At 44.8% G+C, this 14,037-nt stretch overlaps 1 protein-coding gene across 2 annotated transcripts in view; it reads left to right on the forward strand.

Moving 5' to 3' along the window:
- Window positions 1–863: 863 nt before the first annotated feature.
- The window catches only part of MERTK (MER proto-oncogene, tyrosine kinase), a 79,253-nt gene continuing 66,079 nt past the window's right edge, over window positions 864–14,037 (forward strand). For both annotated transcript variants that reach the window (XM_063123922.1, XM_063123924.1), the window contains exon 1: window positions 864–1,049. In XM_063123922.1, coding sequence (XP_062979992.1) covers window positions 980–1,049 — 70 coding nt within the window. In that variant the 5' untranslated portion in view covers window positions 864–979. The remainder of the gene's footprint in view (window positions 1,050–14,037) is intronic.

Below are 14,037 nucleotides of genomic sequence, written 5' to 3' on the forward strand. Positions count from 1 at the left end.
AATGCAAGAGATACATTTCTATGCAACAAAGAGTCTTGTGGCACCTTCAAGACTAAAAACTTTGAAGACCTGAGATACAATCTTATGCATGTTTAGACAGAAAAAAAGTCCTACAACTCCCAGCATTCCCCAGCCAGCTAAGCAGGGAATGGTAGCATTTTCCTCCCTGTCTAAACATGCATAGGATTTGGGCGTTTAAAGACTTAGCATATTATCCAATGGTCGTCCTACATCTTTCAATGGGTTTACTCTACATAGGACTAACTTTGGCTACTACCCTAAAGGCTTTCAGGTGCCACAAAACTCTTTGTTGTTTCTGCCGTGGACTTAACACTGCTGTCCTCCGGAAATTATTTCCACGCAAAGCTCAAACGCATACCAGATTTTTTTAAAAAAATGTTTTAACCATCTTGTCCAGATTTGAAGCTGAGTGTCCCAGCTCTGCATCTCCTGGCCTTTGGCCCTGTGGCTGCTGACAACGTTTGTTTCTGTACAAGTGCATTTGGGATGTGTGTGTGTATAATTCTCCTGCCATAATCTATCTGCCCGTCTTAAAGCTCCAGCGCAGCCAGACGCTCTTCTGTGTTGCCTGTTAAGCACGATCGACTCTCTTTTGCAGAGTCCGCGCGCCCCTTACCTCGGCCCCCTGCCCCCTTTTCAGTAAGAGGCACGTCCCCCTCCCCCCTCCTCCTCCTCCTCCCCCTCCTCCAGGTACCGCCTCCCCCCATCGGCCCCAGAGGCGGAGGAGGCGCTTCTCCTCTAACCCCGCCCTCGTCCCGCCTCTCCCCAAGTTTGGCGAAAAGAACTTTTGTTTTGGTCCAGTGGTCCAGGGCAGGTTGGCGGCGGCGGGTCAGCGCCCCGGCGGCCCCCGGGGATTGCTTGCCTGGTAGCGTCGGAGGAAACCACGGCCCTGGAGTGGTCTAGGGAAAGCGGGTTGGGAGCCCCCCCGCCTGTCCGGATCGGACGCTCTTGCCGAGCCATGGAAGGAGCGCTGGCTCTACGGCTTCTGCTGCTGCTGTTGCTCGCGCCGGCCTCCTCCGCAGCAGAAGGTGAGGGCTCCTCTTCCTTTCGCTCGCGTTCGTTTTGCGTCCAAAGGGCTAGAGCGGGAACGAGGGTTGAATCCCTCCCCGGATGGCGAAGAAGTTGGGGCAAGATGCCGAGAAGGTGCCTGCGGGCTGGAGCGGGGGTAGATTTACACTAGTGCTTGGTACTGAAGTGCACTGATTACGGTTGGGGCACATTCCGCTTTTCTAGCTTTTTATTCTGTATTATCCAAAATACTGCAGCAGATGTCATTGAGAGTGCTGCGAGGTATAAAAGAAGGAGAGGGATATAGCTTCACCGTGATGGGATCGTATCCACATGATACAGGTTGTAGCTCTGGTCTTCCACACACTTGTGGTCCCTTCAGGGGGGTTCATTCTCTGTAGCAGCACCCACCCTATGGGAAACGTAACATCTTTTAAATGCCTCCTGAAAACATACCTTTTCACGCATAGCTGGTTTTTTTATATTGCCTTTTTAACTTTTAATGTTTAAAATTTATTTATTCTTGTTATATTTTATGGGTTTAAATTGTGCACTGCCCAGAGAGCTTTGGCTGATGGGCAGTATAAAAATGTAATAAATAAATAAATAGGCAGTGTGACCCAGTGGGAGGATGCAAACCAGCCCACTTGAGAAGGAATTTGCCAAAGTGGGGGAAATTGGATGGTTTGTTGTCCTGGTGTAATCTGAACTGGAGAGGTTACCAGGGTTCAGTCCTGCAAGAAATCAGCAACTGAGCTCAAGATCTGGCATGGGAGAGACTGTAGCCAGTGATAGAGCACCTGCTTTGCATGCAGAAGGTCCCAGGTTTGATCCTTGGCTTCTCCAGGTAGGACTAGAAATATTTCTGCCTGAAACCCTGTAGAGATACTGCTGCCAGTCAGTGTCAGCAATACTGGGCTAGATGGACCAAGGATCTGACTCAGTATAACGCAGCTTCCTATGTTCACCTGTCAATAAATTAGTAGAGAGAGTGCCTCTGAGGCAGTGCAGAGTGTATTTTCCTTCTCTCCCACGCCTGGCATTAGGAATAGGGCTATCCAGAGCACAGAACATCACTTCCAGGCAGGATTTAAAAATCACATTCATTCTGTTATTATAAGTTGGGCCTTGTTCCCCCTACACACACACACACACACCCTGTCCTTTCTGGCTGCAATTTCCAATGCGCATGTGGAGATATGCCGGAAAAGAATAACATTGCATGACCTGTCGGTTCCTTCCGAATGGTCCTAGGAATGCAGTGAATTTCCAAACTGTGCCATATTTGCTGACATTTCTCTGCAGAGCTCAAATGTTTGTAAGATCAGCACAGTGTGCTGCTCCTAGGGGATGATTGTCAGAGGGGGGCGGGCGGGTCTGTTTGGGGGGCACATGCTGAGATGAACAAAAGCTGCCTGGTGCCTCTTTTCCTTCCTATTGACCTTGGCTGGTACTCGGTCTCCCTATGTTTGCTTAGGATGAGAACAGTGGAAGCTGGTGGCTCCTATGTCAGTATGCGTGTGAATCCGCTCCGGGTTTCAGTCACAACCTGTCACAACTCTAAAGGAGCTATCCAACCTGCCTTCAGCAGGGTGGTGAATCTGTTCCAGGTTTCAGTAAAGCTATCCAAGGTCCTTTAGAGTTCTTACTGAAACCTGGAGCAGATTCACCACCCCACTGACTTGAGACTGAGCTGGGCAGTATGGAGCCAAGCAGGCAGCTGGAAGCTTGTGCACACAGACCAGTTGCAGTGGAGAGACTATAGAGCAACCTACGGCAGTGTAGTGTCATCCAGATGTTTTGGAGTACAGCTCCCATCAGCCCAAGCCAACATGGGCAATGGTCAGGGATTATGGGAGCTGTAGTCTGAAACATCTGGAAAACACCAGGACAGAGTAGAGTACCCAAAAAACAAGGAAAGTGATATAGGATCACACAGTTGCCAGTTTATTTTGTGCCAACTCGCTCAACATTTTGGAGAATGCCTCCTTTCGTAGAGACTACTTCCACTGAACAATGGGCAGGGGAAAGGCATTTTACTCAGCACACGGGCCCCCTGAGGAAGGAGACATTTTCTAAAACACCAGGCAAGTTGGCACAAAATACACAGGCTCCTGTGTGATCCTGTATCGCTGTTCTTGTTTTGTTTTCAGCTGTCTTTGGTGCCTCCCTGTTCTTTGTTGTAGAGCAAGCAACTTTTAAACCTGCCTCATTTTAAACCTGCCTCACGGGGGTGCATTGCACAAGACACTTTTAATCAGTGCAGTGCATTTAGCATAGTGGCAGCGCAGGAAACTAATGTCAAATCCTGGTTCAATGACAAACTTCATTAGGTGGCCTGCTTCTTAACCTAACATAACTCACAGAAATTTTGTCAGGATTAAAATATATATATATATTCTCACATAGCACCATGCTGGGTTGCTTGGAGGCCTTGTGAGATACAAATGTGATAAATAAGCACTTATGTATAAGTAGAGTATTTTGAAGTATATGCAAAATGGAATGTGTGTGTGTGCACAGAAGGAACCTGCATTTAACAGGGAACACAGAGATTAGATGTTGCATGTACACATGATTGAAAAATCATGGTATCTAGCAACATATGAAACATGTCTAATCTTATGGCTGGAGGTCATTTTCTGGAGAAAAGAACAGACTGCATTAGAGGACTAATGATAACTTAGGATAATCTTGGGGCAGTTAGGAATTTTCCTGGGGGTGGGTGGGTTAAAATTAATTTACTCTTTTGGGGTGAATGCTATAAAAATGTAATGTGGACATTAATCCTGGGTCTTTGGGACCAAAGCTGGAGCAGGTGCTTTCTCATTATTTGGGTGTTTTTAGATGGCAGCAGCAGCAGCAATTTCCCATAAGTAGAGTGTCTGCTGCCTACTACTTCTGGGGAAATTTCAAACAGCCCTCATTTCACCTGTTAAGCAGGGGTGGGCAACCTGTGGCCTTCCAAATATTATTGGATGCCAACTTCCATTATCCCTGTTCATTGGCCACTCTGGCTGAGGCTGATGGGAGTTGGAGTCCAATAACATCTGAAGTGCCACTGTTTGGCACCCTTCACAAGAAATCATAGAATAGTAGAGTTGGAAGGGGCCTATAAGGCCATCAAGTCCAACCCCCTGCTCGATGCAGGAATCTGCCTTAAAGCATATCCAAGAGATGGCTGTCCAACTGCATCTTGAGAGCCCACTACCTCCCTAGGCCATTGGTCTCATTGTCACACTGCTCTAACAGTCAGGAAGTTTTTCCTGATGTCCAGCAGGAATCTGGCTTCCTGTAACTTGAGACACATGAGGAAAAGCCAAAGGCAAGGGGTGGAAACGGAGATATATTACAAGTTATTTTTTGGTAACTTGCCAACGTGTTTCGGACAAAGTCTTTCTTCAAGGAAATAATGATTGTAATTTTCTCTGGAGCAGAGAAAATTACAATCATTATTGCCTTGAAGAAAGACTTTGTCCAAAATGCATCGGCAACTTACCAATAAATAACTTGTAATATATCTCCATTTCCACCCCTTGCCTTTGGCTTTTCCTCACATGTTACTTGGGGCTTCCTGTAACTTGAGCCCATTATTCCTTGTCCTGCACTCTGGGATGATCGAGAAGACATCCTGGCCCTCCTCTGTGTGGCAAACTTTCAAGCACTTGAAGAGTGCTATCATGTCTCCCCTCAGTTTTCTCTTCTCAAGGCTAAACATGCCCAATTCTTTCAGTCTCTCCTCATAGGGCTTTCTTTCCAGCCCCTTGATCACCCCCATCCCTTCCATAGCTGTTGCTGCTCTTCCAGGGTTGGGGAAAATCACTCTCCTTTTCACTAGAGTCCCCACCAGTTGCAGTTTCTAGGGGAACTTTGCCTGTAAGTCCTTGCCATTTTTGTCCGCTCAGCAGAAAGGAAAGTTAAAAATTTCGTGAAATTGACAACAGTTTTGTCAGTGTCATGTGTGTGTGTGTGTGTGTGTGTGTGTGTGTGTGTGTGTGTGTGTGTGTGTGAAACTGTAGTTGGCTCCTTTTGGAATAGGGAGGAGTCGAAAGTCTTGTCAATTTCACTTTCCCCCCTTTTAAACCAAAAGCAGTATGCACATGCATTAGAGCTAGGGTCTGCAGTCGCTACATATTTTAACTTTAAACAAGAGGACATTGTGCAGGATTTCTCCCCTCCCTTTCACCTTCTTTATCCCAGATAATTTTATCTCATTTTGCCTTGAAACTGAAAGGGAGGGTTGTTGAACCTCTTTCAGCCCGAAGGCTGAATTCCATTTCAGAAAAGCTGTCAGGGGTGCTTCCACACTAGTCTGTCTCTCAGGTATTAATAGTTACTTCACACATTTATTCCTGAGAATCCAGGATCTCCCAGAATCTCAAAGACAAATGGGGCCATGCCAAAAGACCCACCTATTTTATCTTAATACTTGTACTGACAGCAACTAAGCCTTAGGAGAGATGTTTCAGTGTTTTAGAATGGGTATAAGGGGACTTGTACAGTTTTGGCTCCAAGAATACCTGAGCAGAACAGGTAGTGTTGGCTGCCTGGCTGCACCTTCACATCTCAGCAAGCCATTTTTCATCTGAATTGCACTACAGTTGTGACAGATGCTCTGAAAATTACTACCATGTTTACAAATTAAGAAGACATCTGGGAGAAATTATTGGGCAGATTCTGGATTCTCAGGAATAAAAGAGTAAAAAAAAACCTGTTACTACTGGAGAAAAAGAGCTCCATCACACCAGTGATTTATCACACTCTCGCCATGCCTGGTATGTGTTTTTGCAGTACTGTACTCACATGCCGTCATCCCTATCCTGCGCTCATCTTGCTTCTTCCCCTCCATTTTTGTCTTATTTTGGAGCAAGGAAAGTCTGGTTTCTACCCGTACCTGCGCAATAAAGCCACTCCTCCAATCCATGTATTGCTGTCCTCGCACTATATCGGACCATCCTGTTTTTTGTTGGGGGCATGTGTGTCAAAGGGTGGTCTCACTGACAAAAGGGGAGGGTGGGGCGTTCAACTCTATGGTTCTTAACCCTGAGTAGGCATGTCTAGGTTTCCTGATCAGAACAATGTTGGCTTCCCATTGCCATGCCAACATTGACCACAAACTTCTCCAAAAGCTAATTGTAATACTTTATCTTCACTTATATATTGTTTAATGTGATCTTAGGGGGAAACATAGTGTGTTGTTTTACTGTAATTGCACAGTTTCAGGCTACCATACTGTTGTATTTGTGCAGAAATATATATAAATTATCTGCAGGGAGAAGGAAAATATAGGGTGTGGGGCAGGAGATTTTGCTGGCGTAGTAGCGCTCCAGGTGAAAAGATGCATGAGCTGAAATAGCGCAACAACGCACAGATGTGGAAGTGCCCAGTGCTAGACTTGCTAAGGAAACTGCAGGGGAAACTATGCATGGAAACCGGGATATTGTGGAAGGACTGCTGTTGCATCTGCCACTCAAGGAAGCAGATGAAGAGTAGTGCACAGGGATGCTATTTGGAAAGATGGAGCAATGCTTGCATTTAATATTAAAAAGAGAAACCTGTGACTTTGGAGTGGAAGGCTGTGAAATGTTCACTTACCTTTATTGATGGATGGTGCTCTAGAGATCTTTACAAATATGCATCCACTAATTAGTCTGAACATCCATGTTCAAAACAGTGGCATAGAGGTCTTCCACTTATAATCCTATAGGGTATTAAGGGACATGTGGTTGGATTTACCCAGTAGTCCCATAAAGTTATGTGAAAATATCTGCTTCCTTTGTGGGACTAGACTAGGAGGGAATCTACACGTCGTACTGAAGGCGCCTGCGTGCGCCTCCAGTGCGCCCTCAAAACGATGGTGTAGATGGAGAAAGAAGAGACGGAGGAAGAGGCGGAGGAGGAGGAGGCGGCTGGGGAACCTTGCTGCTGCCGCCTCCCCGCCGGCCTCCTGCTGCCGGGGTAAGAGCCACCCAGGTCGGAGAGCATTGTTCCCCAGCCGCCTCCTCCTCCGCCTCTTCCTCCGCCTCTTCTTTCTCCGTCTACAGCATCGTTTTAAGGGCGCACTGGAGGCGCACGCAGGCGCCTTCAGTACGACGTGTAGATCTGGTAATAGTGAATCTCTCTGCTCCTGATGTCATCAGTTGTTAAAGTTCTTTTTCTTAATTCACTTCCTTTGCTGTCCAATCTCCATTCTTGAGAAATTTCTGCTAGCTGAGAAAAAGAAACTGCTGCTATTCATCAGCCAAACACTCTTTCATAAACGCATTTGAAAGTCCCTGATCCCCTTGGGCAACTCTTTGAATGTTGAGAAAGGAGGGGACTGTAATAGAAAGCCCTGTTGCCACCTTAATTAAGGGTCACAGAGGGGCGACCTTCTAGCAAGTAAATTTGCAAACAAATGGTGTAGACCAGGCATGTGGAATCTCTGGCCCAAGAGCCTAATCCAGCCTATGGATGTTCTGCATCTGGCCCATGGAGCTTCCTTGGGTTCCTCCAAGCAGTGGAGGCTGATTGCTCTGATGCCAGTGGGGTGGTGAATCCACTCCAGGTTTCAGTCAGAACTCTAAAGGAGCCAACCTTGGATAGCTCCTTTAGAGTTCTGATTGGTTCTGACTGAAACCCGAAACGGATCCATCGCCAGACCGACATGGGAGTGACCAGTCTGCACTGCCTCTAGGCTTTCCCTCTGGAGAAAACAAGGCTGTTCTCTCTGCTCCAAAATCTGAGATAACAGCACTTATGCCAGTGGTGGGGGGACTCACATGGCACTGGGAGAAGTGGCCGCTTTTTCCAGTGCTGGACAAGTGGCTTCACATGGGATCCCTATGGGCAGTGTGAAGCCCATAGCACAGGTTGAGTCCCTCCCTCTGTCCTGGGGGAAGCACAGAGAAAGGCAAACTGGGAGGTGGGACAATGATGTCACTGCCTCTGGACTGTGTCCTAAGACTCATTCAACTTCATTGAATGACCCTGGGTTCTAGTATTCAAGAACAGAAAAACATCTTTCTAAGATGTCAGCCATGTTTGACCTTCAAGCTCATCATCAGAATGGAGGAAAGTGTGGATATTGGGTTTTGTTTCAAATCTTTAGCATTTGTTTTATTTTTCTCTCCGTGTGTGTGTGCACGCGCATTTTATGTATCATAATAAAAGTGCTGCTGCTGATAATAACAATTTGTTTAAAAGCTGGAATACTTTGAATACTGAAACCTGCATTAGCTAGAAGATCAATTCTTGCCAGTGTAGTGTAGTGGCTAGAATGTTGGACTGGGAGTCAGGAGATCCAGATTCTAGTCCCCACTCAGCCATGGAAACCCACTGGGTGACTTTGGATCAGTCACAGACTCTCAGCCCAACCTACCTCACAGGGTTGTTGTTGTGAGGATAAAATGGAGAGGAGGAGGATTATGTACACTGCCTTGGGTTCCTTGGAGGAAAAAAGGCAGGATATAAATGCAATAATTAATAAATAAATAAATAAATAAATAAATAAATAAATAAAATACTTGAATTACAAGGATGGAGGGTGGAATGGCTCCCTTAGGTAGTAATTACAAGGATGGAGTATAGCTAGGGTGACCATATGAAAAGGAGGGCAGAGCTCCTGTAGCTTTAACTGTTGTGATGAAGAGGGAATTCTACCAAGTGCTGTAGGCATCCAAATGTCACCTGCTGAAATTCCCCTTTCAATACAACGGTTAAAGATACAGGAGCCCTGGCCTCCTTTTCATATGGTCACCCTAGAAGGGGCCACACACCCCTCACCTTTTGTTATGACTGCCTTAGGTGGCAATCTGATATACATACTTACCCAGGGGAGTAAATCCCATAGAATTTAATGCGACTGAATAGACATGTATGACTGTACTATTAGCTACTGGTTTTAGAAGGCTCTAGGGAGAAGCATGATTGGATAAAATGGAGGGGTGCAGCTTGTACATTTCATTAAGGGGCTCCTTCCTTCTTGCCCTCAATAATTTGCACACTTACCAGATTCTGCCCTTGCTTGGGGGGGCTGGACTTGATGGTCTTATAGGCCCCTTCTAGCTCTACTATTCTATGACCCGGTGGTGCTCAATAAAAACAGTAGAGTACACCCAGCTTCACATTTCCATATAATATCATGTGTATTTGAATTGGCTGATAAATCTGTCAAAAGCAAGACGATCAAGTAATAAACTGTAGTTAAGATTTACAGTGCATTCTCTTTTCCCCTCTTTCTTTCTTCCTTTCTTCTTTTCTTTTTTTAGTGCAAGATACTTGCTAATGCTATTGCATTTTAGGGCAGGCATTTCTATTTACTTTGTAGAAAGAGATGAAATTAGAGACCAGTGTCCTGCCTGCCTGCAGTTCTGCTCCAGAGTATTACCTTTCATGGGTAAACACATGGAGAAACCTGTACGTTATTTTGCAAAGGTGATATATTATTAGCTTGTAAGCCCAGGGCTCATCTACACCAAGCAGGATATTCCACGATGAAAGCGGTATGAAAGTGGTATATAAAAGGCAGGAGCCACACGACTGCTTTATAGAGGTACTGAAGTGCACTGACAACTGTTGGGGACCATGACACATCTACACCAAACAGGATATAACACTATGAAAGTGGTATAAAAGCGATATATGGTATGTGTCATGGGCCCCAACAGTTGTCAATGCACTTCAATACCACTATAAAGCAGTCGTGTGGCTCCTACCTTTTATATACTGCTTTCGTAGTGGAATATCCTGCTTGGTGTACACAAGCCCCCAGTCTGTAGCTCAGAAATCTGTGCTTTGCATGCAGAAAGTCCAGCTTCAGTTCTTAGCATCTAAGAAAGACTCCTGTTGGAAACCCTGGAGAGTTGTTGCCACTCAATGTAGGTAGTACTGAGTTAGCTGGGCCAATGGTTTGACCCTGCATAAGGCACCTTCCCAGTGGAGCCTGATGGCTCCGATGTCAGCGAGACAGTGAATCCACTCTGGTTTTCAGTCAGAACCAGTTAAAACTCTAAAGGAAACACCTTGCATAGCTCCTTTAGGGTTCTGACTGCTTCTGACTGAAAGCCGGAGTGGATTGACTGCGCCACTGACATCGGAGTCACCAGCCTCCACTGCAGCTTCCTCTGTTCTTCTTAAGAAGTAATGAACATGTACATTTTTCCAAATGGATCCTTGGTTTCACTGAAATTAGCACAAAAGTGAAGGAAGTTGATTTTTAAAACCAGTTTTCTCATTATATCTGGTTGCAATATATTGAATCTACAATAATAAAAGAGGATATGTCTGTCTGTCCATCTGTTAGTCAGCACCACAGCACCAAGACTGTAAAATCTGGACCCCTAAAACTTGGCATGCATACTAAGGGGACCCTTGGGGTGTGCACCTTGGGGTTATGTTGTTTTTAAAATGCAGTGATTAATCTAAATTCATTTAAATGTGTCCATGTCATTGGAGCTTGTGGTAACATTTTCAGCCACTAGGGGAGGACTTCCCTAACCAGTGCATGGCTTTGCAGTCCATAGTATTTGAAGCCAGGGGAGAGTAGTAGGCGGAGGAACAGTTAGACACCTGCCCGTTCCCCCCTGCTGTGAGACGACCTCCCGTCAGAGGAAGGAGTGGACAGGCCCCTGTATTAGGGGGCTTGAGGGATGTACCATGGCAGGTGCCAGGCCTAGGGTCATGCCTACACTCAGACAGACTGAGCACAATATGTCCAACTCGGGCAGCTGGAAAGTGTGCTTGAAGACTTCCCTGTATCAAGCTAAGGCAGGTGTACCTAACCCTTTTGGACCTGTGACCACATTTGGGAATTTGAGACCATGCTGTGGACACCACCACAAAATGCCTAATGAGTAGATTGGTGCTTTGGCTTCTACGTGCTGCATCTAGGGATCTTCGGCTGTGTCTTATTCAACAAAAACATTTGTTTCGAGTGTATTGGGCACCACAATGTCTCTTTCATAAGGGATTGTCTAATTTGGCTAATTGCTGGCGTGCAATACAGCTAATGTTTCTTTTGAACGTCTCTTTTGGCAATGTCCAGTAGTTGCTTCTTTTTAGGAGGCTTTTATTACAGAGATAAATTTTGTTCTGAAACCGTCTTTAATATACATAGGTTTGGCTAGGGTATTATGCTGCCTGGGGTATTCTGCTTCCTAGCATATTCTGTATATAGCCAGGGTATAAATTAATAATAATAATAATAATAATAATAATAATAATAATAGATGTACATGCTCTTTTAAATTATTTACTTGCTTCAAGGAAATTAACAAATGGTCAGCTTAAATGGATTCTCTTCACCCTTTTGACAGCTGAAAGACTGATATTAAAACATTTAAAGGATAAAATCTCACCACCTATAATGGTGGATCTTACAACGCGTTCAATATTTGAATGGGTGGCATATAGAGGCCACCTTCAAATGGATACTTATTTGGATATTTGGTCCACTTTTGTTGAAACCCATATATAATTGCTAGAAAGTTGTATGCATTTCGTTACAAATCCATCTATTAAAAAAAATGGGAAAAGAAATTATAAGTCTCTGTAGCTTCACTTTGGACATCCACTCATAGGTGCCATTTGAGGCACCTATTCCAAACCATGTGAAGCCAGGGCCATTCACTAGTATTATAATATGCTACCTTATGGGGAGACTTTGCTTCCATTTTTGCACAGGGAATTGCCTACCCCTAAGCTTGACAATGAACCATTAATTCTGCTCTGGGCGTATTTTAAAAAATCTTTTCAGTTTCTTTCTCATTGCTTTTCTGTTATTATCTTTCGACATTTGTATGCATTCATACAGGATCCGACCATTTAATGTTCGCTATTTTTCATTCACCTATGCTAAAAACGGGCCCCCTGTATCCAAATTATTAGCATTCCTTTGCAAGTTTGCGAATTGCTGAATTTATGCTTGCATGACTTGTGTTGTTTCGTTACTGCAGTTGAAACCATTCAACCTTGATGGCCACCAAGCCGCCCTGAGCAATGCAGACAAATTGCTCTATTCTGCACAGGCAAAGTTCAAGCAAAATTCTAGTTAATTATTAAGTATTTTCAAACATCTGGCATTTCAGTTTTGCTGAATATAGTATTTGGTACATACACAGACACACATGCTGAGTCTGCATTCTCACCACCATTGTCTTCAGCTGCTATTGTTCCTCATCCTCTTTCTTATCACTGCTGCCACTTGCTTGCTTGACAGGCAGAGAGCCAGTGGGCAAGTAGGCAGTAGCATGTGCTTCTTCTCCTTTGCACCACCATCATTGTCTGGGCCAGAACAAGAGGCAGGTGAATAAGCAGGTTGCACTCATAGAAAAGAGGAGCAAGTCCAGGAGGCTCTTGTCAGCTAGGGTGACCACATGGAAAAGGAGGACAGGGCTCCTCTATCTTTAACAGTTGTATTGAAAAGGGAATTTCAGCAGGTGCCCTTTGTATGTGTGCAGCATCTGGTGAAATTCCCTCTTCATCCCAACAGTTAAAGCTGCAGGAGCCCTGCCTTCTTTTGTATCTGGCCAAGAGGGCAAGGCTCCTGCAGCTTTAACTGTTGTGATGAAGAGGGAATTTCACCAGATTCTCCATATATACAAATGACACCTGCTGAAATTCCCTTTTCTATGCAACTGTTAAAGATACAGGAGCCCTGTCCTCCTTTTCATAGGGTCACTCTATTGTCAGCAGGCACCTGCTGGGGTGTGGGTCTCCCAGAGGTGCCATGACGATCCTGGGGGTTGCAAAGCAAGGAAAAGGGAGGAGCCCTCACAAAGTGGAACAAGTTCATGTATATCCACTTTGTTCATTATTGATAGTTACTTTAGTTTATTATTTGCTTTTCGTTCAGCCTATCCAGTAGGAACTCACACTGAGCAAATATAGATTTATTGTCATTCTGCTTTATATACTATATAGATACTTTATACTTTGTTTATTCATATTGTTAAATTTGTTTATTGTTATACAGCTTGACTGTTTCTTCATTTATCGCTTGCATGCATCATCCATGGTTACTTTTTAAGATCCTCTCCTCTTGCTTATCCTGGGGGTTGGACTCCATGGCCTTATAGGCCCCTTCCAACTCTACTGTTCTATGATTCTATGATATGATCCTTGACACCAGCGCTGCATATAAATGTTACTGTACTGTGACTTCACAAGCATTCTGGAAATTCCAAAGGCCCACTGCCAATCTCTCATTTTATATTTTATTTATATTTCAACATATAGGCCACTTTCCCAATGAAAAAGATCCTCAAAGCAGTTTATAATCGAATGGATGGGGAGTGTGTGTGCAGAGGAGAAATATAATGCTATAACAACATACAAAATGTTATTAAAATGCATCCATTTTAGGGGGATCTTTCAGGATATTTTAAGAAGCATATTCATTGGTCAAGTGCATGGGAAACAAGTCCTGTGAGGAGAGTTTAGAGCAACCTTCCTCAACCTGGTGCACTCCAGATGTTTTGGACTTCAGTGCCTGTCAGCCCCAGACAGCATGGCCAATGGTCAGGAATGCTGGGTGATGTGGTCCAAAACAACTGGAAGGCACCAAACTGGGGAAGGGTGGGTTTGCTTGGAGAAGAGAACCTTGAGGGAGGAGACAGGAACGCTCTTCAAATACTGAAGGACTGTCCAAGACTTGCTCTCTCCTGTCCCAGAGGGTAGAACTAGAGCCAAAGGAGCTAAAGTTGTAGGAGGGTTGATTTCAGTTGAACGTTAGGAGAAGTTTCTCAACAGTAACAGCAGTTTGAGAATGGAACCAGTGACCAATGTGGGGGGGATAAGGTCTCCTTTGTGGGAAGTCTTCAAGCGCCAGCCAAGCAGCCTCCTATTGGAGGATGCTTCAGCTCTAGCTGTCCTGCATTGAGACAGGGATTGGATTATATGGCCCACACCAGCTTTTCTCAACCTGGTAGTTCAAAACATCTAGAGGGTGCACCTCCCAATACCCTGACCTTCGACTATGAGCATCTTTAAAAAAGTGAATTATTCAGTAGAAGGATGCGGAACTTCCGG

This window comes from Elgaria multicarinata, chromosome 4 (genome assembly GCF_023053635.1).
Source record: "Elgaria multicarinata webbii isolate HBS135686 ecotype San Diego chromosome 4, rElgMul1.1.pri, whole genome shotgun sequence".
Classification (NCBI taxonomy): Eukaryota; Metazoa; Chordata; class Lepidosauria; order Squamata; family Anguidae; genus Elgaria; species Elgaria multicarinata.